At 48.2% G+C, this 26,597-nt stretch overlaps 2 protein-coding genes across 9 annotated transcripts in view; both read right to left on the reverse strand.

Annotated features, from left to right (window-relative positions):
* Nucleotides 1–2,206, reverse strand: part of CCDC134 (coiled-coil domain containing 134) — a 14,869-nt gene extending 12,663 nt beyond the window's left edge. For 3 of the 8 annotated variants that reach the window (XR_011170479.1, XM_069099415.1, XM_069099414.1), the window contains exon 1: nt 2,030–2,206. Coding sequence is in view for 5 of the 8 variants with exons in the window: in XM_069099415.1 (XP_068955516.1) it covers nt 2,030–2,168 (139 nt within the window). In the remaining 3 variants the exon portion in view is untranslated. The other 5 variants (XM_069099416.1, XM_069099417.1, XM_069099419.1 and 2 more) reach the window with 5 other exon arrangements.
* A 10,063-nt stretch (nt 2,207–12,269) lies between these two features.
* Nucleotides 12,270–26,597, reverse strand: part of MEI1 (meiotic double-stranded break formation protein 1) — a 74,789-nt gene continuing 60,461 nt past the window's right edge. Inside the window, exons 27-31 of the mRNA XM_069099360.1 lie at nt 17,242–17,323; nt 15,961–16,067; nt 14,385–14,516; nt 13,463–13,572; nt 12,270–12,618 (exon numbers count right to left, since the gene is read on the reverse strand). Coding sequence (XP_068955461.1) covers nt 12,573–12,618; nt 13,463–13,572; nt 14,385–14,516; nt 15,961–16,067; nt 17,242–17,323 — 477 coding nt within the window. The 3' untranslated portion in view covers nt 12,270–12,572. The remainder of the gene's footprint in view (nt 12,619–13,462; nt 13,573–14,384; nt 14,517–15,960; nt 16,068–17,241; nt 17,324–26,597) is intronic.

Raw genomic sequence — 26,597 nt, forward strand, 5'->3', positions numbered from 1 at the left:
TTTGTGCCCTCTCTGTGTCTCAGTATCTCTCCCTCTACGAAACAAGGGCCCAACTGCAAGACCTCAAGGATCCCAAGTAGTAGAGGTATTACAGAGGAGGACACTGAGGCTCAGAGTGACTTGAACCAGGCCATACAGCTGAAGCTCCAATGCCTCCCCCAGCACTCAGTAGGAAGGAAACAAGCATTCATGATGCATCTACTGTTTTCCAGCCACTGTGCTGAGGACTTTACAGATATCTCACTTAATCTCACAACAGTTCTGGGACAGGTGCCCTGTCATTATTTCCATTTTACAACTGGCGAAACAGAGGCAGGCAGAGGTGAAGTGACTTGCCCAGGGTTCCACAGCTAGTATCTGAGGCAGGATTTAAACAGCCCTCACTCCACCACATTCCCTTTTGGCTGCTAGTACAGAGAATAGTGTTTGCTGAATGATGATTCCTAGCCATGTGATCTTGGACAAATCAAGACCCTCTCTCAGCCTCAGTTCTCTCATCTGTAAGAAGGGGAAGATGATACCTGAAGTAGTTACCTCACAGGGTTGCTAGGGGAAAGTGGGCCTAGTCCTTTGGAAAGAGCACAGGCTCAGTCATCAGATGACCTGGACTCAAATCTCACCTCGGACAAATTCCTTCACCCTATGGTCAACTTCCACATCTGAAAAGTGAGGGGGTTGGACTAGATGACACTGACCTCAAGGCTGTTCCACAAACAAGACCCTCCATCTCTTGACTCCAGGCATTTGCCCTGGCTGTGCCCCCGCCCTCCTCATCTCCAGTTAAAATCTCCCCTGATACAGAAACCGATTCCCTATCCCCTAAATTCTGCTAATTATCTCCAACTTCGGCCATCTCTAGCCTGTTTGTCCAATGTTGGCAGCCCATACCTCCCCATCAGACTGGGAGCTCAAGGGCTGGGTATCATTTGCCTTCGTGTGTAGCACACAGCCTGGGAATACAGGAGGGGCCTAATCAATGCTTAGTGACTAGCAGTTCCTGGCCTATATCCACATATCAGAAATGAGAAGGGCTGCTGCTGTCTTCGATCTGTGTGGTGTGTTGTGCTCCCTGCCTGCCTGCTCTGGGCAAGCCAATCCACCGAGGCCTGCCTCAGTTTCCCCAAATGTAAGATGGAGATAACAGAACAACTTCCCTCCCAGGATGGAGGGAAGACCAAGTAAGATAATCTCCTTAAGGAGCTTTGCAAACCCTGGGGGGATGTGACTTACCCAGGGTCTTACAAGTCATGGGTCAAGAAGAATCTGAACACAGAGCCTCCTGCCCCGGAACCCTTCCTAAACCCAGGCACTCGGGAGGTGGTCTTGGGGGAGGGCTGGGGGGTTCCAGGGTCCGAGGATCCCTGACTGTCACCGGCCTCAGTTTCCCTGGGGTTGCTCAGGAAGGATACAGATGTCCAGGCCCCGGTCCGGGGCAGCCGCGCCGGCCAGCAGCAGCGCAAAGCAGAGGGCGCACAGCTGGGGTAGGTCCATGCCCGTGGCCCTGGGGGCAGAGAGGGTGAGCGCTGCCCTCCGCCCATGCCTGGGATTTGAACCCGGCAGCTGCCTCTTCCCCTCCCCCCTCAGGGCTGGGCCAGCTGGGGATCCTGCCCTTCCTGGATCACCCAGGGAAGACCACAGGGAGCCTCAGACAAAGCCTCGTCCAGTGACCCAGGTCAAGTCCCTTGACCTTGGCCTAAGGAAAGCGCCAGGCGCCTCCCGGGGGAATCAGAGAAGGGGCTGCCCCGAGGGCCAGGAAGGGCACTGACAGTCAGGGGGAGCCCCCCCGGCCCACCCTAGCACTGCCAGCGCTCGAGGACACCGGCACCCGCTCCTCCCCGGTCCCCTCCGGAAGGCCCTTCTCGCACGCTGATCTCCACCCCCCAGGACGGGCCCCCCCGACCGCGCCCCTCTTTACAGAAGAGGAAACTGAGGCCAGAGGCGGAGACTCGTCCCGCCACTCCGGAGCCAGCAGACCCCGCCCCCGGGGCGCCCCTCACCCGCCAGTGTAAGGCCAGCGCCTGCCTCCTACCTCCGAGCCCCGCGGCCGCCGCCAAAGGGGCTCCCTTTCTCACTGGGGCGCGAGGGGGGCCGGTGTCGAAGGTTCTGTGCCGGCCTCTCCGGCTCCGGCTCCCGCTCCCACTTCGCTCCCGCCTCCCAGCCTTCCGCATGGCGTCACTTCCTCCCGCTCCCACCTCCCGGGAGCCCCTGCTCTGTAGTCCGCTGACCCGGCCGCCCGCCTCTTCCTGCCCCGCCGGCTCCTGCCCCGCCCCCTGACCCTCCCATTCGCCTGAATGCCCCGCCCCTGCCCGCGACCCCGCCCACTCCGGCGCCGATTCTCCCCCTCCCTGCACTTGTGAGTTTCAGGCCAAAGGCTTCCAGTGACCGCAGCCCCAGATGTGCCGTCAGAGGCCAGGAGCGGCCCAAATCCCACCCCATATACTAGCCGTGTGTGTAACTCTTCACTGGGCCTCAGTCTCCTCCACAGTAAAATGGGGGAGAGGGGAGAGAGGACTTTCCAGCTCTCAGTCTATGATCTTACCAGCCTTGTCTTCAGGCCCCTGGGTCTTCTGTGAAATTGGAAGGTTCACTATGGATAAAGGGCAGAATTTAGGTCCAAATGAGAGAGAGAGAGCATTACAAGATATAAAATAAAAAATTTTGATTACATTAAATTTTAAAAGTTTTTGCACGAACAAAACCAATGCAGCCAAGATTAGAAGAAAAGCAGAAAACTGGGGGCAAATAATTGTAGCAAGTTTCTTTGATAGAGGCCTCATTTATCAAATATACAGAGAACTGAGTCAAATTTATACTACAGGCCATCCCCCAATTGATGAGTGGTCAGAGGATATGAACAGACAGTTTTCAGAGGAAGAAATCAAAGCCAGTTGTGGTATATGATGCAATGGAATACCATTATGCTATATAACAAAGGAGGAGCAGGTTACTCTCAGAAAAAGCTGGAGAGACTTACAGGAACTGATGGAAAGTGAATCGAGCAGAACAAGGGGGACACCATACATAGTAACAGCAACACCATGTAATGATCAACTGTGAAGGACTTAGCTCTTCTCAGCTATATTGGACACAATCACAAAAGATTTATGACAAAAAATGCTATCCACTGCCAGAGAAAGAACTGATGGCATCTGAATGCAGCCCAAAGCATACTGGTTTTTACTTTATTTTTCTTGTTTTTTGGTCTGTGTTTTCTTTCACAGTATGACAAATACGACTGCACATGTATAACCTGTATCAAATCGCTTGCTTTCTCAATGAGGGAGTAGGGAAGGAGAGACTTTAGAACTCAAATTTTTTTTTTTAATTTTAAAAATTTTAAATTTTTTTTATTTTTTAATTTTAAATTTTAAAAACTTAAATTTTTAATTTTAAAAAATTTTTAATTTTAAAAAAGGATGAAAAACTTTTTACAGGTAATTAGGAAAAAAATATTTGAGATAAAAAAAATTTAAGGTTGTTTGGGGTTAATTTTCTGCCCTAAAGCCTATGATCCTCCATAACCTGATTCAACCACTTGAAACCACTGATTTTTGAATAGCAAAAGTCTTGAACCAACAGCAGGATTGGGGCTGGAAGTGTCAGAGGAGGAGATTTCAAATCTCACCTCTTCCAGGCACTACCAGTGTGTTGGGACCAAGGGCAGTCAATCCACCAGTATATATTAAACCAGGTGCCTGACTTTCTTAATACAAAGACAAAACCAATCGCTGCCCTCCATCAGAGAGCCCCAGTCAAGGTTCCCCTCCCACCTCCAGATCTTGGCTCCCAGGGTCCCCTCCTTTGATAGTGCCGCACCCTCCCTTCCTCCTCCTCTGCCCTATAACACCAGCCTACTAGAAGAGCTTGTCCTTGTCTCCAAGGCATGCTCAGTTACCCCGGCCTGTAGGCAGCCTTCCTTGATGTTCAGAGCTGCCAGGGACCCTAGACAGCAGTGCACTGAGTCCAAGAAGAGGCAGGGCTTACAAACAGGTCACAAGGCCCAATCCAGCATTCTTCCCATCACACCATCTCCCCTACCCGAAGCAAGATTCTGGTCCCTCCACATTCCCAGCCCACTCTGGACCTAATTTCTCTTCTTCAATGACTGGCTCCTTTTTGAGGTGTGGTCCTGTAATTTCATCAGTGCGGGGAAATTCCCAGGGCAGAACCCCCTTCCGTGGATGCAAATCAGCTCCCTGGAGAGTTGCCCAGGGCTGAGGGGGGCTGTACCTGTAGCCCTCTGCTCTGGAGGCTGAATTGAGGCAAGGACCTCTCAGACCCAGTCCCCTTCTTTTCCCTCTGCATTGCCATCACTCTGAAGCCAGGCCCTGCTCACCTTTCACCCTGGGCACTACAACTCCTTCCAGCTACCAGAATGAGCTCCAATGGACCTTCCCCAGAGCCTGCAGCAGCTCCCTCCAGAGCAGGGGGGCTCTTCCCCCTGTGACCCAGCCCCCTCTACTGAAGCCTATGGACGCCTTCTTAAAACATGTTAAGTGGAAAGTAAAAGATACAGCGTGGCAAAAGCTGCCAATTCCACTGAAATATAGCTGTCAGAATACTTCAGAAAACCAGACCCCAGACTAAGACCCCACCCTAGATGGAAGCAGAATATTTACTCTCCTTTTCTTTTCTTGTTTTATTTTGTTTCTTCTTTCTAGCAGTTCTTCCCATTGGTTCTAATTCTTCTTTACAAAATGACTAATGTGAAAATGAGTTTAATATGAATGTCTATGTAAAGCCTATATCAGATGGCATGCCTTCTTGGGGAGTGGGGAGGAGACGCAAGAGGAGAAAATTTAAATCTCGAAATCTTATGGAAGTGAATGTTGAAAACTAAAAACAAACTAATAAATTATTAAAAAAAAAAAAAGAACCCCTACTCTAGAATTAAACCCAAACCACTCAGACTTGTAGGGAAAAGGGGGTCAGAGGCTGGCTCTGGGCACTTTTACTCTCTGTCCCTCCCATGCCTGGAATGCACTTCCTCCTCCTCCTCCCCCTCCTTCCCTGTGTTCCTTGGTCTCAGTCAAAGCTCAGTTAATGGACCATCTCCCAGGGGGGGAACAAAAATCCAAGGTTTGGGATCTGGAAGGAACCTAGTCATATTACAAAGGAAGAAAGTGAGGCCCATGTCCCACAACTAGTACATGGAGAAGCTGGGATTGGGACCTAAATCCCCTCTTCTTGCCACTACTCCAAACTTTTAGTTTTGGTTGTGTAGGATATCACAAGTACAACCCCAAGTGGCAATGGACGGGGGAGAATCTGCACTGGTGGAGAAAGGCCCTCCTATTAGAAAATGCCATTTCCTAGGTGCTGGCCAACAGGCTCCCAGTCTCTAAGTCAGGAAGACCTAGAGACAAATCCAGAATCTGCCACGTGCTGGCTGGTGACCCTGGGCCCTGAATGGGGCAAGTCACTGAAGGTCCATCTTCTCTCCCTGCCCCACAAAATTCTTGGGCCAGAGATTGTGGAGAGCTGCTGCCTCTCTCGTGGTAATGGGTGCTTCCTCACTGAAATCACAGGGCCAAAACACAAAACAGAATGTGCCAGGCACTGGATAGCCTGGGAAAAAAATGAAACATGTCTGCCTTCAAGGAGCTTACATTTCTACTGATTTGCTGATCCTTGAAAGATGGTTACAAAGCTTGTCATAATGTAATTGTTCTATTATATTATCTCTAAATTGCAAAATCCTCTTATACTGTAAAAATTGAGTGACAAAAAGCAGTTTTCAATCTGAATTTTGTTGAAACTAAAAGATGAGAGAAAAAGTTGTGTAAAACTAGCTGTTGGGGCGGCCAGGTAGCACAGTGAGTAAGAGCACCGGCTCCAGTGTTGAGAAGACCTGGAGATCGAATCCCGGGCTCAGACACTTGGCACCCACCAAGAAACACCTGGCCGTGTAACCTTGAACAAGTTACTTAACCCCAATTGCTTAGGGGTGGCCAGGTGGCTCAGCAAGTAAGAGCACTGGCTCCAGTGTTGGGATGACCTGGATCAAATCCGGGCTCAGATACTTAGCACCACACCCAGAAATAACTGGCCATGTAACCTTGAGCAAGTTACTTAACCCCGATTGCTTAAAAAAAAACAACTAGCTGTTACTTTATCAACTCTGCTAACCCTATGTTATAATGTTTATTTCATGTGAATTGGATTTTTTATGTTATAATATCTGATGGTTTAAAGCTCTTATATTTGGGATACAAACAAGTAGTAATAATACTGCTGATATTTACTGTGATAGCTGATTGTTTATTTAACTTTTTGGCTATTCTGGAAATATACAGTGATTATAAGTTGATTGGTTGTATGGCATCAAAAAAAAGATTTTAGTTCAGTGTAACTTCATGTGGAGTTTTAAGGTCATCAGATTGGTAATTCATTTGTTTTTATTTCAAAGTTCAAATTTAAGAACATGATAATTGTTTATGATATTGTTACTGGTAAACAGCTGTACTATCTATGCTGTATGAGAAGCAGTTGCTCTTAAAGTTTTGGAGCATTATAATTTGGGAAATCATAAGCTTCCAAGTCTGTCTTTGTTTAAAAGGAAGTTTCAGTCAAGATTGTTTAAAATTGTAAGACTGTTAACTAATTTAATTTTAATGCTAAAACCTAAAATTATGACAACTTTAGTCTGACTAGTTCTGCCCATCCAGAACAGTCCTCCTGCATGTATGAGAATTGGCTAAGCAGCGACATCATTATCAGCCCTTCCCCCATTCACTCCTGCATTTATGATGTTGTAAAACTGCCAAATCCCCTGGAAACTAACTCTGTTAAGCAAGGTCATTGGGAAAGGAACAGTTTTAGTCATGTTGCTTTAAATGAACCTAACTTGCTAAAAAGTTACAAGGATTAAAAGGGATTTTTATCAATTGGCTTTTAGATTTCAGAAGGAAAGATGGTAAATGGAATTCCTTACAGTTGTGGGACCTGATAAATCTTAATTGCTTATTGCAGCTACAAGAGAATAGAAATAAGTATAACTGGCTCTAAGCTGTGATTGGTGAGGCTTGTTGTTTAAGGTAAAAGGCATTTGGGACCATAACTAAATTTTATTTTGAGTTTGAATTTGGGTATAGTTATCTGCATTAAATCAGTATCTGAGAGAAAATGCCACAAGCTACTCAGAGGCCTGTACTGTGGACAGGTGGAAGTCTGCATTTGGTAAAGGCCAGAGGGACAATCTTAGCTTCCGTCTGGGATGGGATCCTGGCTCAGTTTACCCATGGGGTTCCTTTGAAAAGGAATGTTCCCCACCTATTCCTGAGTCTAGCTTTGAAGTGGAATGGATACTGCCTGGTTGGATATCTGTAACTAACCTGAATTTAAACAGAATCAAGGATGTTTTATCCTGTCATATTTGCAATGTCACAGGTCCCTGTTTTTTTCCTTCTATAGCAGGTTTCTATGATCAGAGCAAGGAGTCAGTAAAAGATGTGAGCTCTTTCGTGTTAGCTTACTGGAAAATCTAATATTATTTTCATCTAGCATTAGAACATGTGCTGAAAGTTATGCAAACTGCTTAAGATCATTTTAGAAGTTTTTAACTTTCTTCATAAAGGGAAAATACTTTTGGAAGAAATTTTAAATCTCTAGTATGATTTTAAAAAGGCCTACTAAAACTTTCATTTGCAAGATAAATTTATTGCTAAATTAATGTAATGAGTTGTAAAGCAGAAGAGATCTTGCTGTTTTGATCTGAATTTGTAGTTATTCCATTATCCAAGCAAAAGTTAATATTTGTAACTGAAAGTACAGGTAAAAGATTCAATTTCTGAATTATCTCTTTCTTTTAGAGTGAATATAATAAACAAGGATGTATGTCTACTATCCAGTATGTCTACTATCAACCTATTCCAGGTTCAAGTCAGGAATCTCTTTTTGTTAAGGGCAGTACAATTATGTTAGTAAAAGAATAAACATTTATGAGGTATCTTGTCTATGGGAAAATATAAAGGACAGTGAAATAGTCTGAGTAATGGGTTATATTAGCCCATACTCACCCCACTTCTGGTCAATTTTCTCTTACTCCTTTTTGGCTCTTGTTTGTTTAATCCTTTTGCTAGATTTGTGTCTTTTAGGCTCAGCACCCTTCGCTTGCAGGTGACTCTTCAGCCGGGAACATTGTCATGCAATCTAACTGACCATAGAGCCTCCATGTTCAAGGCCTACTACAAACAGGTGCCATTTGTGCTCCCCAAGGATATTCCTTTCTTTGTGGGATGGGTGGGGCAGAGGGTGTGAATTCTGGGGATGAGGTAAAGCGCAATGCCACCACCTGGCAGGACCCAAGACCTGCTGTCTTGGCTACTAGGTGTCTGACCCCTTACAAGAACTATGGGATGTGCTCCCTGGGATTTCTCACACCCCCTCTGACTATTTATAACATCACTAAGCCCAGCACTTCTCCTTTAAAACAAGTTAAACGGGGTTTGGGGGACAATGTTCTTTAGTATCTTCAAAAGGGATCAAAATATCTCATGCCTTGGCAACCGAGACTGCATTTAGCCTTCGGGAAATCCAGCAGTCTCTGGATTCCCTGGCCAATGTGGTCCTGGACAATCACATAGCCTTAGATTATCTGCTGGCCTCTAGTGGGGGTGTTTGCACCCTAACTAACACCTCCTGCTGCATGTATTCTCGACAGGTAGAACTCCGCACCAAAAATATACTGAAAAAGGCCAATTGGATGGAAGAACTTCATGAAGCCCTTAGTGCACCAGGTTCCTCCTCTTCCTCATGGTGGTCCTGGCTTTTCCCTATACTGGCCCCTTTCCTGGTCCCACTCCTAATCATAGTCTTTATGCTTCTTTTTGGTCCTTGTCTGCTTAACTTCCTTGCTAAGTTTGTCTCTTCTAGGCGCAATACATTCCATTTGCAGATGATTGCGCAGGCTGAGTACCAACCGTTGCCCGAAGTCACTACCCATCACCCCTTGGACCTGGCATCGGCCAAATTCCGGACATTGGCCACGGACCCCACCCCTTGAACAATGGTACCCTGAGAGGCAGGGACAGCTCCACACTCCTCCCCAGTGGGAAGCAGCTCGGGAAGCTGAGACCATCGTCCTGTGCCCCCAAATGAATTCGGGTGTCATCTGTTTAAGGGGGGAATGATGGGGTACCTGGGGTCTAAATCAATTTGTAAAACCAGTTTGTACAATTGTAACTGCGATTTGTATTGTAAAATTGTAATAGCAATTTGTCAGTAAAATCCCTTTCCCTGCCTCAAACTCTGCCCCTTCCCCCTACTCCCAACTCTGCCTAGGCAACAACTTGTGACTCCTTTGTTCTTACTTAATCTCCTCATGTCTCGTCTGGTCCAAATCTACTCCTTTATTCTTGCCTCATGTCTCCTCGGGTCTGGCCCAAATCTCATCTGAACTATCTATGCACTGAAGTCACAAGTTCCTCTCAGTCAGCCCTAACTTTTATCTATGCACTGAGGTCCCTTACATCCATCTGTTCAGCCCTAACAATGGCAGCCCTACCCTTTAAAAGTAAAAGCCTGTACCCCTCTCACTTGCAGGTCCCCTAAGGACTCTTGCCTGCTTCTGTAGAAGCATAAAAATAAACTTCTACAACTCTCACTCCAATTAAGCCTGAGACCTTGAATTCTTTCCAGATGCTATTGCAGGTTTTCTGGTCTTAGGTAAGATCGGAGTTCCTGCTGAACCTATTGGGAGCTATCCCTCATCACTACCACTCCCATGATCAAATAGAAAGTTCTGCATTCAAAGCTCCTCCAACCCTGGTCCTTCCTACCTTCCCACTCACCTCCATGAATTCTCTAATCCTGTTACACTGGTCTCTAGTCTTCACTGACCGTTCCCCAGGCCTAGAATGCTCTGGCCCCTCACACCATCTACCACTTGGTGTGAGCTCTCAAGCTGACCCACCCACACCCTCCCCCCCAACTCTGGCATCCCAACTTCTAAGGTCTGCCCCCCAACCCAGCTCTAACATCCTCTGTCCTAAGGTCTCCTCCAGCTCTGACATCTCATGTTCTTAGGCATCTCTAGCTTTGGCATTCCATGTTTTTTTTTTTTTTGCTTTTTAGAGGGCAATTGGGGTTAAGTGACTTGCCCAAGGTCACACAGCTAGTTTTTGTGTTAAGTGTCTGAAGCTGGATTTTAACTCAGGTCCTCCTGACTCTATTCACTACGTCACCTAGCCGCCCATGACATTCCATGTTCTAAGCACCCACCCCCACTCCTGCCCAGCTCTGGCATTCCATATTCTAAGCTCCCTCCCAGCTCTGACATTCTCTGATCCTAGGCTTGTGGTCAGTGCTATGAAAGTTGCAAGAGAGGCCTGTGGTCCTGACTCAGCAAGAAGGGACTCATGCTGAAAACAGAAGCTTTACCAGGATCTGGATGGATGGGGGCTGACTCTTTGATAAAATTGTGAAAGTCAGCAGTAGTAGGCAGGGTCCCCTTGGCCCCAGCTTTTACTGTTGATTCTAACCATATGTATGTCGTACTATGTACACCCAGGCATTATTCTATGTCTCCCTGTGGACAGATTCTGCCATGGAAATGTGACTTGGCTTCTGCCTCTTGGGCTAGGAGGCTGCCTAATCACTGGCCAGGCTGCAGGCAGGGCAGGACAGCACAGCACAGTACCTGGGTGGGGATGCTTGGTTACTGCCAGAGAAGAGAGGAGGCAGAGGCCACAGCAGGACTACCAAGTCAGTACCCACTCTTTGGAGTTCCAAAGTCTAAGGGGCTCGGTTGTGCTGCCCACCTCTCCCCCTGGTGAAAGAACCAAGGTACCCGGGGTGGGGTCAGCCATCCTCACTCCTGCCTCCCCTGTTGGGAAAGGGGGGCCTCAGACCTCAGGGGCCTTCATGGTTCAGTCCAGAGTCCGGAATCCCCCTAGGAGAGTCTTAACACAGGGCCCGGCACACAGAAGGCTCTTCATGAATGTTTACCCACTGCCTGCTTGCATGTCCAAGGAAAGAACCCCCATCTTTGTTTTCCCCAGGCAGCCTGTCCCACCTCTGAGCAGTTCTATTGCTTGGAAGAGCTTCCTTATGAGCTAAAAATCCATTTTCCTCTCAGTCACCTCCCACCAGTCTCCATCTGGAGCATCTCTCTGCACAACAGGCATTCAAGTGTCTGAAATCTTCAGTCACTCCCCTCTGAATCCCTGCTTCACTTTTCTCACCCGTGAAGTGCAAGGCCTCTCATTTTCAGAGGACTTTAAGGGGGAAACCTGTGAGGTAGGCTGTGTGCATATTATTGTGCCCATTTTACAGGTAAAGAAAATGAGGCAGAAGGAGGGCAAAGTGACCTGTCCAGAGTCCTGGAGCTCGGAGCCACTCCAGGATGCTTCCATCAGCCCCCACTGTCTCTCTGCATCACATCACTCCCAAACCCCTCATCACTATGGCTCCCCTCCTTGGAACAGCTGATAATCACTCAATGAGATGCTCCTAAAATGGGGCATAGAGTCAGCAGTAATATTTCACAGAGAGTCCGGCTAGAATCAGCCAGGACAGTGGGGCAAGGACTTCACTTAGGAATTGCATGCATTTTCTACGCACACTAGAGCCATAACAAAGCTCCCAGGTGAGCAGAAACTTGTCTTCACAGACGTTCTGAGCTCTCGAGATGAGGCAAGGCTTGGCAGGCAGCATGAAGCAAGCAGAAGAGCGCTGGCCTTGCAGCCTTGGACAGGTCCCTCCCCAGGCTGGGCCTCAGTGTCCTGGGCTGAATGAGCGGCCCCTCAGGCCTCTTCCTACTCCTCCGAGAATCTCTGGCCCCTCCTCATCCTCCTAGGCTGCATGGACCCTAAAGCCCCTGGGCCAGGGCCATACCTTAAAGTGCAGCTCCTACAGACACAAGAGAGCACCTGCCAGGACGGTTTTAAGTCCTGTCTCCGTCATTGGCAGTATTAGTTCTGGCTGCCACCTTCTGCTCAGACACAGCTGGCTGGGAGAGTTGGCTCCATCATCAGCCCACTTCAGACAGGTGCAAGGATACTGCCCCAGAACATCTCCCAGAAGCTGCTAGGAGCTCATTACTCAACACCTCCATTGGGGCGTCCAATCAGAGCACTGAAGACCGCTGGAAGCAGGTCACCTCAGCCCCAAAGGGGCTTTCCTCATCTATGAAATGAGGCAGCTGGATCTCTTCCAGGACAAAATCTATAACCCTCTAACCTCCCCTCCAAGGGCCCTTCAGAGGCCTAGGAACGGTGAATGCACACCTTCCTGTCCTGTCTGGGAGGAGACTGGGAGACACTGTGTGCTGGGCCTTGATGAAATACACAGATCCATGGTATCTAGGACCTTCCCTGACCTCACAGGCTCAGAACCAGCCAAGTAGGGAATTAATGTACCCTGGCAGAACTTGTTCTCAGAGATACGGTTTCCCTTCAGCCCAGAGAGCTATTTCAAAGAATCAGAGATGCTGTGGGAGGAGAACAAAATGTCTCACTTTTATTTCTAGATTGCCATCAAATAGCAGAACAAGCAAGTGCCCATGCTGTGAACACTGCCCTTTGCTCCCCGAAACTGGCGCTGGGGCCTTGGCTCCTTTCTTCCTGTCTGGCTCAGTCTTGGACGTGGGACAAGGACACTGCCACCCCTCCCAGGCATCTGATGGCATGGGCATGAGAGGACAACCACAAGAACGAGCCCAAGGAGGGGCAGCTCAGAGGGCACCAGGGGATTCCAAAGACAAGCCAGCAAAAGCTCTGCCTCTAGCTAAAGGGCCTAGCGGGGTTTAGGCATAGGAGGAGCTCCCCTGGCATCTTCCCTCTGGGCAGAATCAGAAGGGACCCCAGAGCATCTAGTCCAAGGGTCCTCCCCACAATGTCCCGGAGAGGTAGCCACCGCCCTCTGCTTGGAGACCTTGGGTGTGGGGAGGGAAGAAGTCACCTCTGGGGGCGGCCTGCTCACCTTGGGATAGCTCTGACCCTCAGGAATGCTTTTTCTTCTACTGGACTGAAACCTGCACTCCCACCCCCTCCCAATTCCTGGTTCTGCCCTTTGGGACTGAGCAAAATGTCTGGGTCCTACTCCACAGCAAGTGAGATTTAACTAAAGGTGGCTAAAGGCAGTGTTTTGGACCAAATATTCTTGTGGGTTCCTCCAGAGCCTGGGGGAGGGGCTTTGTATCCTGGGAAGGGCATTGGATAGGATGGTCCCATTCATCTGCTAGGGATGGGGGGTCCTCATCTATCCTCACTGATGCCTCAGTGATGCATAGGGAGATACTGATGCTACTTTGCCCCCTACCCAGAGAAATTCTTTGAAGCCCAGTTCTTATATCCCACCCTTGGTACTACAGACCTCAGTTCACCTATACTGGGTCTAGAACGAAGAGCCCTGTGGTTTGGCCTGGACTTACCAGTCTCAGATCCAGGGGCTTCCTGTAAATCCTGGGCCCTTTGGGAGAAGGAGTCCAGGCCTATCCCCCTCCTCCTGTAGAAAAGGATACACCAAATCCTGATGCGGTGGCGGGGTAGAACCTCTTTCTGAGAGAGTCTCCAGCAGGGTCTGAATGGTCGTGGACAGGCCTGCATTAGACAGAAGGCCTGTACTCTGGACCTGAGAGGGAGGAGGACAAGCCACGAGATGGGTCCCCTACTCCAGAGCAGCCCTCCCTCATCCCAGCCCTGAAGTCCCATGCCACAGCTCTCTGGGGAGACGTCAGAAAGTTGCCTGAGGGATGGGCTGCAACCAGAAACCCACAGGCTGCAAATCCATGTCTGACAGACCTGCTCCTTCCGTGCAGCGAGAGAAGGATGCTAAAAAGAGGCCAGGATACCGAGGGAGGAGAATGTGGAAAGCGTTATGGGGGGTGGAGCTGGCACTGCCCTGTGAGCTGGGCCTAAAGCTTCCAGCAGCTTACTGCCTAGAGTGGGGGACCAGCTCTGAAGGACACAGCAGGACAGGGGAGGCCACTCAGGGAATGTGACCCACAAGAGGCTCCTCTGCCTGCCTCTGATCCCCTCCCAGGGACAATGCTGCCACAGGAGGGGAAGCTTATTAGACATACCAGAACAAAGTCTGGGGATCTGTCATTCCCATTACAGGTTGGCAAAAGGCAGCCACACAAACAAACACACACACACACACAGACGTGCACACACAGTTACACAGACACAGACACACACACACACACACACACACAGAGACACACACACACTCTGGCACTACCTTGGTCAGGCCCATCCTGCTCCACAATGCCTTCACCTGCTTCCCCAGTCTCTGTAGAGCTATCCCTCACCCCTTTGGCTTTTCGGCAGCTGAGCCCCAGGCTGTGGCTGCCGTGTCCTCTCAGCTTTCAGTGCCCTCCCACCCTCCCCCACACTCTTGGCTGACCCTTTCCTCTCTAGGAACTTCCCACAGCCTCACACCTGCAGGAGGAAGCGGGACAGAGCCCGGAGCGTGGCCATTGGGAGCTCAGAGAAGTTGACCTTGGACGTCTCCTGCAGAACATACCCAATGTCATCCTGGGAAAGGATGGTGCTGCTCCGGAACCTCACAAACTGTGCCCAAAAGAAAGCCCCAAAGGCCTTCGGTGAGTGGGACTGGGCTGGCCAGGGGCGTCTCTGGCCAGCCTGGGGGGCAAAGGCCAAACATGACAAACACTGCTGAGGCAGGAGGGCCTTTCCTCCCAAGCCCCCCCTGGAGGTGGGAGAGGAGGGCACATCCAGGGTGCCCCTCAGCCCCCCTGGCACTGGCCGTGCCCCTCCTTCCAACAAGTCCTGTTTAGACCTTGCTCATGTCTCTGTCACCCATGTTTGTGTGTTACATGGGTGGTGCCTCACTCTCCCAGACAAGGCAGAGATCATCTATCTGGTTTGATGCCCCCCCAGGCCCTCTGGACAATAAAGGCAACCAGGACCCCGAGTCATGCCATTAGCACTGAGAAAGCAGACCTCCATAACTGTGTTCTCGGCCTGTGCCCCTCACCCCTTCTGCCCTGGCCTGCAGGGGCCACAGACCAGGCCCACTCTTGTCACCAAATATCTGAATGGTTTTATAGCAAAGCTCCCAGGGGGTCCAGGACCCCAGACCTCCATGGTTCCCCCCAGGCCTTTCTTCCCCTTCTCTTGGCTAACTGGGCTCACCCCTCCACCAGACTACAGCAGGGGTTTTAACTGGGTCCTCCCATTTAAGGGGTCCCTGCACTTGGACAGAAAAAAATTTACATCTTTATTTTCACTAACTTCTAACTGAAATTTAGAAGTTCCTCCAATTATGAATTTTAAAAAATTACTTGTAGGTTTCATCAGACTGCCCTGGGGGTCTATGCCATAGAAAGGTTGAGAACTTCAGCTCTGGAAGAAAAGGGAGCCGGTCACTGAGGGCCTGGTTTGGCTATAGTACAAAAAAGCCAACAGCAACAGTAACAGTGCCTTACATTGAGACATGTCTGTCTGAGTCCCCAAGCTTCAAGATAAACAAGCATGTCTGCAGGTCACTTCACAAGAGTTTCTCCCCAAAGGTTTATTTGAATTTAGATATAAAACAGTGGCTGGATGGAGGGCCAAACTTGGAGTCAGAAAGGCCTTGAGTTCAAATCTTGCCTTACGCATTTATTAGACAATTCTAAGTTCTTCTGCCAAGCAGCTCTTGAAGGTTCTGCCAATGGAAGACCAGGTTGGGGGTGGGGGAGCAGGTGGGAGGGGAGTAATTCAGGGTGAGGGTTGAAGCCCAGGATCTGGGATCTATTGTTGGGACCACTGAGAACAGAGACCATGGGCAGGTGCTGAATCTCTCTGGTCACAGTCATGCACAAAACAGTATCCTAAGGCATTAGGGGGACCATGGTCTTCAGTACTGAGGGGTCACCTACAAAAGGGAAGCAAGGGCAGCCTGCAGATATTCCCTGGGAACTTAACCTGCCTCCTACCACTGGCAAACAGAGCCAGTTCCCCCAGGTGCCCAGTGTCCTAGGACCCTCAGGCCAATCCTTTCTGCACTCACCAGGGTCATGAGCCTCAGGATCTCAGGGCTGAGGAAGGAATTGTCTCCAGCATCCAAGAGGGTGAACAGCAGGAATCGATTCCAGGGCTGGGTGGTCACATGCAGGGCTGCAGGAAGCAACATACCAAGTCTACCACCCCATGGGCATAGGGCTGCCTCCCCCCATTTGTGGGGATTACCCAGAGGGCACTGGTTCTACAAGGTTGGCAGAAATCACCTCCATCAGCCAGCCCTGGGTGGCCAGGAGACCTTCAAAGAGGCCGGGACCCAGGGCTGGAATATCAGAAGACAGGAGTTTAGTTCTCTCCTCTGACACCCACTAGCTGGGCATCCTTCCCCCCTGCTGAGCCTCAGTTTCCTCTTCAGTAACACCTGAAGAACCTGCTTCATGTGGTCACTGTGAGGCCCAAAGATGACCACAAGGGTTTACAGGTATTTAAAGCTGCCCCCAAAGAGCAGTGCTTAAGCACCAGTTTTGTGCCAGGACCATGTTGGAAGCTAAAGCTAGGAGGGAAAAGGTGAAGTCAGTGCCAGCCCTCCAGGAACCCTGGGGAGGGACCCCATGCCCCTCATGGAAGGTGGCACCAGATGGATACCAAGGCAATACAAGGCAGAGGAGGGGAGAGCTGGCACCACAACTGAGAGGAAAGCAGGGAGAACCCTCCAGTCCCAAGACAGAGAATTCTGCAGGAAGAACAGCCAGAAAGCCATCTCTAGGCCTCATTGTTCTCCTCTGTAAAATGAGGGAGTTGGATGAGATGGGCTAGAAACCCCTAGAACCTCTAGGCCTGTGATCCATGATCCAGAACAGCAGCCATCTCAGTGCCCCTGACAACAGAAGCTGGGGCACTGGAGGGTTTCCATGCTGTAGGCTGCCCACACTGATGAAACCACAGGCTCAGACACTACCCCCCCCTGCCATTAGAAGAATTTTAAGGTCCTCTGGACTCACCTTCTATTTATTTCCAGCACCCCCTTAATTGTAGGTGATTAATTTCACAGCCAGGGCAGACAGCCCAGACCCACTCACAGCAATAGAAGAAAGGGGAACAGAAAGGGAAAGGGCAATGGTGAGGACAAAGTGGGACAGGAAGGAAGAGAAAAAACAACATAAGGGAGAAAGAGATCAGAATAAAGGAAGTCAGACATCTTCAGGGACAAAGGTGGTCAGGCCGGTCTAGCTGAAATCACTAGTCTCGAGCACCTTCACTGTGTCCTTCTGATTCTGGAGGCCTTGGAGCAGGAGGCTTAGGGGATGTGCAGAGGGCAAAGGGGCTTTACCTACACCCGGGCTCCTGGCTTGCAAGAAGTCCACCAGGGCCTCCAGGCAGCCAACCACAGCCTGTGACAGCAGCAGGTCCTTCTGGAAAAGAGGGAATGGTCTCTGTGTGAGCCCTAGCCAGTGACCTCCAGGACAGGTAGAGGGGACTGCAGACATCCCAAGATTTCTGGCCATCTAAAGCAGCCACCTGCACATAGAACAGGTGGTGCATGGTATGGGGTGGGGAGGGGTGGAGGTAGAGGTGGAGGTGGAAGGCAGAAGGCTGGAACCTATAAGGGAAGTACTGCAGATGCTCTCCCTGTGGGGCTGGAGACCTGGGTCTATGACTATGGTCTTAGCCAAATTCATATGCAATCTTGGATTGTAGGTCTTCTAAGAAGAAGGGTGTGGGAATCCCACGGTCTTCCACCCTTGTCAGTCCTCATCCAGAGTATGGGGTCTGGTCCTGGGCACTGCACATAAGAGTGTCCAGAGGAAGGCAACCAGGAGGGTCAAGGGCCTGGAGATCATGTCACAGAAGTACCAACTGAAGCAACTGGGCAAAACCACTTCTATCCGAGAGGATCCAGAAAGATTTCAGGCAGACTCAGCAGCTCAGGTAGGAAAGAAGGAAGAGGATTCTGATCAGAGGCAAAGCCTTCCCTGCTCATTATTTCCTGGTTTGTTTGTTTTTTTTATAGCATGCTTTGTATATACTTGTTGGCATGTTGTCTCTCCCATTAGACTGTGAGCTCCTTGAGGGCAGGGCTACACTATCTTTTGTTTCTTTTTGTATTCCCAGGCTGAGCTCAGTGCCTGGCACACAGGAGCTTGATAAATGTTTATTGGGTGAATTAATCTGGTACAACATTAATTAAGTGGTTGAAGGAGATGGCAAAGAGATTTTAAAAGAATTATAAATAATAAATGACCATTTGAAAGGTCTAATAATATACAAAATGTAATCCAAACTGGGAGGATTCCAATTGGCCATGTTTACAAAAACAGAAAAGTTCACGTAGGAGTGGCTGTGGAGAGCCCGGCTCATGAGTCAGCCGTTGGAGCTGCGAGCTGGTCTAGCTCTCCTGGATTTCAATTCAGAATTTTGCAAGGAAAGTGACTAAAGTATCTCTACCTTTAGGATCCAACAGACACCAAAAAATTCCTAGCAAAGAGTTAGAAACAAAGTGGGTGCCCATCAGGAGGGGAATGGCTCAGAAAATTAAGATAAATGAATGTGACTGTGCATTAAGAAATGACAAATACGGGGAATTTGGAGACATTTGAGAAGTATTGTGTGAACAAGCCCAGAGTGAAGTAAGCAGAGACAGGAGCACAATGTGGGTGCCATGAAAGGACCACTGAGAGAAAGCTAAGCTCTGAGCAACCCAAGAGCCACCAAAGGTCCTGAAGAAGAGATAGTGGAATCCGCCTCCTTCCCCACAGGGCAGGCAGTCACCCAAACAGATGCTTCCACTTAATTATTTTTGTCATCATAAGGGAAGGTTCAGTCTGAAGGGGGCGGGGGATTTTCTTCCAGAAATGAGTAATGTGGCAAGAAAAGGCCCCCAGAAAACTTTGGGGGAGGGGATGGAGAGAGGGAGAGAATTTGGAACTCCAAATTTAGAAAAATGGATGCTAAAGGTAAACAAGTAATCATTAAAAAAAACCCTCACATCAGACACTCAGCCTCTAGCAATGTTCTTTGGGCATCTCTCCCACTCTAGACTCTGGACTCACACAGACAGTGAGGAGCCCTGAGTAGTCTAGACTCACACTGAGCTTGCCCTTGCTGAAACCCCCAGATCTCCATCCACTGCCTACTTATGCCTCTCCCAGACTGTATTTCCAAGCCCAAGTCTAAGACTTTACATTTACCCACATTAAATTTCACCTTATTAGATTCAGGCCAGTGTTTCAGTCTATAGACACCTGCTAGGCTCCTGACTCTATTATTCAAGGTACTAACTATCCCTCCAAGCTCTATGCTATGTGCAAGTTTGCCAAGCACACCATCTAAACCTTTACCCAAGTTACAATTAGAAATGGGAACCTGCCCAGGCCAAGCACAGCATCCTGGACCACTCTACCAGAGACCTCCTTCTAAGCCTATACTTGATAGCAATAGACTGTCCAACTACTCCAGAGGCCCCTCACCATATGGTCATCTAGTCCACATACCAACATCTCATTCACAAAAAGAGTACAAGAGATTTGGTCAAAGGTTTCTCAAAAATCCAGGTGAACTCTGTGTATGAGCATTTCCCTAATCTCTTAGTCTAGTAAGCTTGTCCAAAAGGATGGGATTGGTCTAATCTGACCTATTCTTGATGGAGCCATCCTGGGTTTTAGGATTACTGCTGCCTTTTCTAGATGGTCACCAACCTTCTCTTGAATGATACATTCTAGAATTTCACTAGGAATTCAAGTCAACCTAACTGGCCTGTGGTATGCAGAATCTACTCTCTTCCCTTTTTGAAAATCTGGAAAGCACTGCATTTAGCTTAAAATCAGAAGACCTGGATTTAAATAAATCCCAGTTCTGCTACTCACTAGCTATGTGATCTTTATCTAATTACTGCCCTTCTCTGGGCCTATTTCATCTTCTGTAAAATGGGAGTAATCATGTTGGCATTACCTGCCTCTCAAGTCTGGTATGAGAAGAAAGTGCTTGTCAATCTTTAAACAATAGGTAAATGTGAGTTATCATTGTAACCAACAGACATATAATGGGGCTGTTGTGTTCCACATGTGAGAGAGAGTCAACAAGAAAGCTCAGAGGCAGAGAGGGTAGGATGAGGCCAGGGAAGAGCTAAAAGTCCAGTGTGGTTGAAATGCAGTGGGAGAGAAGGGGATGCTCAGAATTCTCCAATGGATCCATGGTTTTCCAATTCAAAAGATCCCTCCAGGAAAGGAGATCAAATGTCTGTCCATGCCTGCCCATGTAGTTCACCTCTGGTTCATGACTTCCAAAGCCCCAGGGGTGCTCAACATGTTGGAGGCATTCCTCAATGCTGGTACTTTCTGGCTGTTTTCTGCATGTGACCAGTTCATCTTCTCATCCTGTGAAGATGGAACCTTGTGTCTTGGGGCTTGATGTGATCAGCATAGCGTCCTCCACAAATAGCAGCATCTGAAGGACTTCTCCATTCACAGGAAATATTCCTCAACCTGGCCTCTGCACTGAATGGATCTCCTCCATCATGTTTGGCCACAGCAACTCAATTGAAAGGGTTGCTTTCAAAATCCATGGTGTGATCCATGCCCCAGTGAGACTTTAGCAAAAGCTGAAGGTCTTCAGAGGATAAAAGATGAGACTAAGGTAAAGGCAAAAAGCTTTCCTAACCCTAATTCTGATGCAAAATAGACATTCTCCACCCTGGAAAGGGTTAAGTGTACCAGAAGAGGCCATCGAGACAATGAATGCCAACTCTAGGGCACAGACTCCAGGCACACCTTTATCCCTAGCCACTGGTGAATCTAGGTAACATTCCCAGTGGAATATGGAAAATGAACATGGCTGAATGGAGACCAATCAACCTAACCTAACATCCAGAGACTTGAAGAGGGAAATGACTTTGGAGAGGCAAATCTTCCACTACCTCCAACCTCCTAGTGACAAATGACTTCAAAGCTAAGGATTTAATGGCATCAAAAGAAAGAAACTTTTGCATTTTGTGAGCTAATACTCTAGCTGAAGAAATATCAGTATCTTCTAGCCCTGCTAGTAACAGAAGGCAGAGGGGGAAAAAAGAAAAAAAAGACTGTTACTGCCCCCTCGAAGAGCAATCACCGGTCTACCTGCCCAGCAGAGACGCTGGTTCCAGGGGCAGAACAAGCTGTCTGGCCCAGCTCAGTAGCAGCAGGGCAGCCACCAAGTGCCTGCTCAATCTAGCCTAGTGGCTAGTCTCTACAGGACTGGAAAGAAGAGAAGCCAGCTGAGATGCCAGCTCAGCAGAGACACTATCCTGAAAAGAGCTAACCCTGCTAAGAGGCAGCCCAGTTGAATCAATCAATCAATATTTATTAAGTACCTACTAGGTGTCAGGCACTATGCTAAGCACTAGGGATGCAAAAAGAGGCAAAAGATAAGTCCTGCCTTCAAGGAGCTCAGATTCTAGTGGGGGAGACAACATGCAAAGAAATATATACAAAACAAGCTTTATGCAGGATAAATAGAAAATAATTAACAAAGGTAAGACACTAGAATTAAGAGGAGTTGTGGAAGGCTTCCTTCACAAGGGAGGATTTAAAGAAAGTCTAATCAGAGGAAGGAGGATATTTGGGGCTTGGAGGAGAGCCAGAGAAACACCCAGAGCCAAGAGAAGGAGTGTCTTATATAAATAAGGGAATAGCCAGAAGGCCAATGTCACTGGATCAAAGAATACGTGTAGGGCAGTAAGGTGTGAGAAGACTGAAAAGGCAGAAGGCAGCTGTGTTATGAAGGGCTTTGAATTCCAAACACAGCATTTTGTATTCACTCCTGGAGCCACTGCAGTTTACTGAGTTGGGGAGGGGGCATGTGTGACATGGTCAGACCTGTGTTTTAGGAAGATCACTTTGGTGGTTGAATGAAAGAGGGATTGGAGTGAGGAGAGCCCTGAGGCAGGCAGACCCCACCCCCCATCCCCTACCCCCACCCTCTACCCCTTACAGCTAGCTACTGTAATAATCCAAGCATGAGGCCTACAATAAGATGAGGGCAGTATCAGAGGAAAGATGGGGGTGTCTTCAAGAGATGCTGAAGAGGTAAACTCAGCAGGCCTTGGCAACAGCTTGGACATGGGGGTGAGAGGGAGTGAGGAGCCCAGGATGACACCAAGGTGGGAGCCTGAGGGATGGGAGGATGGTGTTACTCTCCACAAAAGGTAATAGGTAAAGTAGGAGTGGGGAAGGTTTAGACGGAAAGGTGATGAGTTCTATTTTGGACATATTGAACTTAAGCTCCAATTCAAGATGTCTGAAAGGTAGTTGGAGATTCTAGCTGAACAATGAATCAAATGCCAAGGCTAACAAGGCCTACTGTATCCCTCATGTTGGGCAGAAATTCTTTGTCACTACTGTCCCTGCCATGTCATTTGAGTATCCTCCATCCTTGCCAAAGACCTGAGCCCACTGGCTGATTAAGAAGTGTCCTTGTGGACACTCATGACTAGTGTTTTAGAGGAGAGCTCTGAAAGGGTTACCTCTAGTAACAGCTACCCCTCTGGGGACCCAATCTGCCAGTGGCAGTGTGAGTTGGGCAAGCAAACCCCAAGGGGAGATATTCTAATAGTATACATTTACACAGAACTTTGAGATTTACAAAATGTTTTCTTTTTGTTTTTTTTTTTTTTTTTTTTTTGGTTTTTTGGAGGGGGGAATGCAGGGCAATTGGAGTTAAGTGACTTGCCCAAGATCACACAGCTAGTTAAGTGTTAAGTCTATGGGGCTAGATTTGAACTCAGGTCCTCCTGACTCCAGGGCCAGTGCTCTATTATTCACTGTGCCACCTAGCCACCCCTAAAATGTTTTTTTCTCTACAATCCTATGAAGTAAGTGTAAGAATTATTATCTTCATTTTACAGATAAGGAAAACTGAGGCTCTGAAAGGATAATAAATGAGGCAGGTCTCCTGACACCAAGTTCAGCATTTTACCACTTATACCCCACCATGTTTCACTGTGAGATAAGTAATCAACAGGCATTCATGAAGTCCCTATTATAAGCCAGGTCTCCTACAGTATGTACATTGTAGTAGGCACCAGGGATACAAACACAAAAATCAACCAGCTTTTGCCCTCAAGGAGCCTAATTTCTATAGCAGTGAGACAACATTAAGTAACATAGGAAAGGCAAGTGGTGATGACAGATAGCCTCTATTTTCACTTTTGAATACCAGGTGGTGCTGCTAACCACTAACCTGCTCCTGTTTAATCAGCAGGATCAAGAGCAGGACCATCTTCCATTCATCCTGGCAGGTACAGCGCTCTTCTCTGCTGAGTACAAGTGCTATAGCAGTGGCAAGCTCTCTATAGTTCTCAGCTGGCCCAAAACCCATCACCTAACCCAGAAGTTCCCAAACTTATCTGGCCTACTGTCCCCTTTAAAAAAAATTCTCATTCCATCCATAAAATATGCTTTAACATTTTTAAAAATTTGCATCATTAAAAAATATATATATACATAAATTTTTTAAATGACACATCTTAAATTTAATAATTTATTGTAAATTTGTCGGATTTTTCTTTTGCTGAAATTGTGATGATGCAATATGCAATATTTTGATCATGTAACCATACAGTATTATATTTTAAAGAAGACATTACACACACATATTCCTACTGATGCATGCTGGACTTCCTGACAATGTGAGGCATACTTGCCTACCAACACTCACTTGTTAAGACCTCTCAGTGGACTTGACCACTGATCAGTTATAACTTGCATTTTGTGTATCTGGAAAAAAATGTAAACACTGTGACTTTAACTCTGTTACACAACAGATGAAATATGTATTTACAGTTTTTCAAAATTTTCTTCTCTTCTTTCCTTTTCCTTCTTTCCTTTGCTTCTATCACCCCCTTATTTTTATTCAATGCCCCCCAATTGCACCCAAGGCTTCTACTGCCCCTCTGGGTCTTTCCAGGGCCCCCCACAGGGCAGTATCACCCACTTTGGGAACCTATGACCTAAGCCTACCTCTCTCTGGGTCACTGTTCTAGCCTATCTGAGAGGAAAGAAGATATGTTGTAGTGGGCTTGATCAGATAAAAGGGTTTGAACTTCTGCTGTGGAAAGTGAGAAAAGACTCCTAAAGATATTAGATAAAATTAGATTAGATAACAAATTTCTGTTGGTAGACTCAATTGGCCAAGTTGAGCAGCTTCCTCTGGTAATGTTTAGAAATACAGGAGTAGGGGTGGAGAAGGAAGATTGTGAGGAAACCCAAGTGTGTGGTCTGGTGGGTCATGAGAGGCGACAGGACAAGGAGCAAGAAATGTAAAAGGAGAGGACAGTTAATAGTCCAGATAGTCATGGACAGAGTCCCGGAAGCTCAAAGTCTAGAGTCTGGAAGCTTGATGCTTATGAGCGAATGAATGAATTCAAAAGCACCATGGGGAACTAAGGCACGATTCCTTTTTTCATGTGGATCAGTGAAGCTGGGCTTCCCCACAGCAGGTTCCAAGGTGGGTGACATTTCCAAATCCAGTTCCTGAGAAGCATTCAGGTTAGAGTTTCACCGTCCTGGACCCAGGCGTGGAGGTCTTTGTTTTCTCAGTGTAGTGACCCAGAGGAGAGTAATCATTATCTCCCCAAATACTTCTACAGTTAAACTCAGGTATAACAACTCTCAGTCACACAGTGAGACACCCCATCCAGCTGCTCTGGGAGGTGAGTGTGTAACTGTGGTGGGGAACCAGGTCAAGGGGCTCCAAAAAGGCTTGGGGCCCAAAGGACAATGAACAGCTGTCACTCTAATTGCCACCCCAAAGACAGACTCCTTTTCGGGATTGCCCCCAAGAGGGCTAGCACATGACAGTGTCTTCGGTGGTAATAGTTACCTGTGTTTCCAAAGGACTTTTTCTGCACAACAATCCAGTGAGGTGGAAGATGACCATATTTTTGACATGCTGGACTCATTTGCAGCATGCCCCTAATTTTATTATACAAACCATTCCAGTATCTTAGCCAAGAAAACCTCAATGGAGTCATGAAGAGTTAGACCAAACAACCACCACAAAAACTTTATAATGAGAAAATCAAGGCTCCAAGCTGCTTGTCATCTTGCCCAGGGTCACCAGCTACACCAAAATACCTGAGCTTGGATGGGAATCCAGTGCATAGGATGCCAAGGTCACAGCTCTTCCCACATTTCTACAATGTCCCTAATGCCAAAGACAGAGTGAGGAGAGACCCAAAAGTCTCCTCTTCACAGGCTGGGCACAGAAGAAACAAGGACACTGAGACCGAGATTTAAAAAAAAATCAGCAGCCAGGGAAGGTTTCCTGGAAGAAATGAAACCTGAATAATAACCATGACCCTAGGGAAAGAGTAGCTGAACAGGGTGGTATGTTGGGCACATACCAGCAGGCCCTGAGCAAGATTCAGGATCCCAGGACTGGGAGGGACCCCAGTGTTCACCTGCTCCAACCCCTAACCATAACAAGGTCCTCTAGCCTGTGCTTCAAGGCCTCTGAGGAGGAGCCCACGGCCCCAGAGGCAGCCCAGACACTGTGGGACAGCTTTCACTGTTAGGAAGTTTCCCTGACTTCCAGCACAAGTTTGCCTCTTTTCCTCACCCCCTCTGTTCCTTGTTATGGCCTCTGAAGCCAAACAGAACACGTCTTACTCCCCTTCCACACGACAGTCTTATGCCCCACCAAATGGCCTTCTCTGAGGTGTGGACACAAGGAGAGCAGACCTCATCCCTGTTGGAGCAGGAAGTCAAGGACCAAGAGCAGCAGGGAGCACAGGTGGGAGTCGAAAGAGGAAGGGTCTGGTGGTTTCTAGTGGCTTGTGGAGGATGGTGAATGACACTTCCCCACTCCCAACATGCCCCTGACCTAGAAACTCACTTCTGAGCTCTGAAGCTGAATCATTAGCTCATTAGCAAGGGGGCCTACAGTTCCTACAAGCCTCATGGTCTTCTCTGACCACTGGGTTCATGGAGCATCCTTTGTCACTCCTGCTCGGATCCCCTTCTCACCCACTCAGGGCCCTGCCTCCATTTCTCTGGGCTCTCTCTGCTGGTCACCAGCCCCAGCCTTCAGGGCCATTGGCCTGGGGCCTAAGCTCCTTCCAGCTCCTCCTACTTCCCCCTCTCCCTGGTCCTTCACAAGACTGCCAGAACCATCTTTCTCTCACATAAGTCTTGACATAGTACTTCTCTAATCAGAATCTTCAGGGACTCCCTACCAAGGTCAAATCCTTTGGTCTGGCCCCAGACTCTCTACAATGTGGGCCCAGTCTCAGCCCTTCTCACTGCCCTCCCTACCCAAGCAGGGTGCCAGCAGTCAATCCCACCTTGGACCTGCACTAGCCCCTAGAGCAAGAAGGTGTCCCCCCACTCTTGGTTTCTGAGGTTCCCTTCTCCTGGGGCCTTCCCATCAGAAGGGTCCTTCCCTTTGTGTTGACCACAAGCAGTCATTGATTCTCCCCATTCAATGAACTTCTCTGTAATGCTGTGTGTCTCAGACCTCCTCCAGAGAGGGTCTCGATGCTCTGCTGACAGAAGACCCCTAATATATGTTTGCTGAATTAACCAAACAAGTGAAGCTCCCTGGGGACAGGAGGCTTTAGCCTCCTTCTACCCTAGGAGAGCTCCTCACTGTTCCTTGCTTTTGATAATGCCCATGGCTTAATAATATCTAAAGCTGTAAATCCTTCCCAGAGCC

This window comes from Petaurus breviceps, unplaced genomic scaffold, assembly GCF_028583685.1.
Source record: "Petaurus breviceps papuanus isolate PSGF00001 unplaced genomic scaffold, PetGlider_PUasm1.0 379, whole genome shotgun sequence".
Lineage (NCBI taxonomy): Eukaryota > Metazoa > Chordata > Mammalia > Diprotodontia > Petauridae > Petaurus > Petaurus breviceps.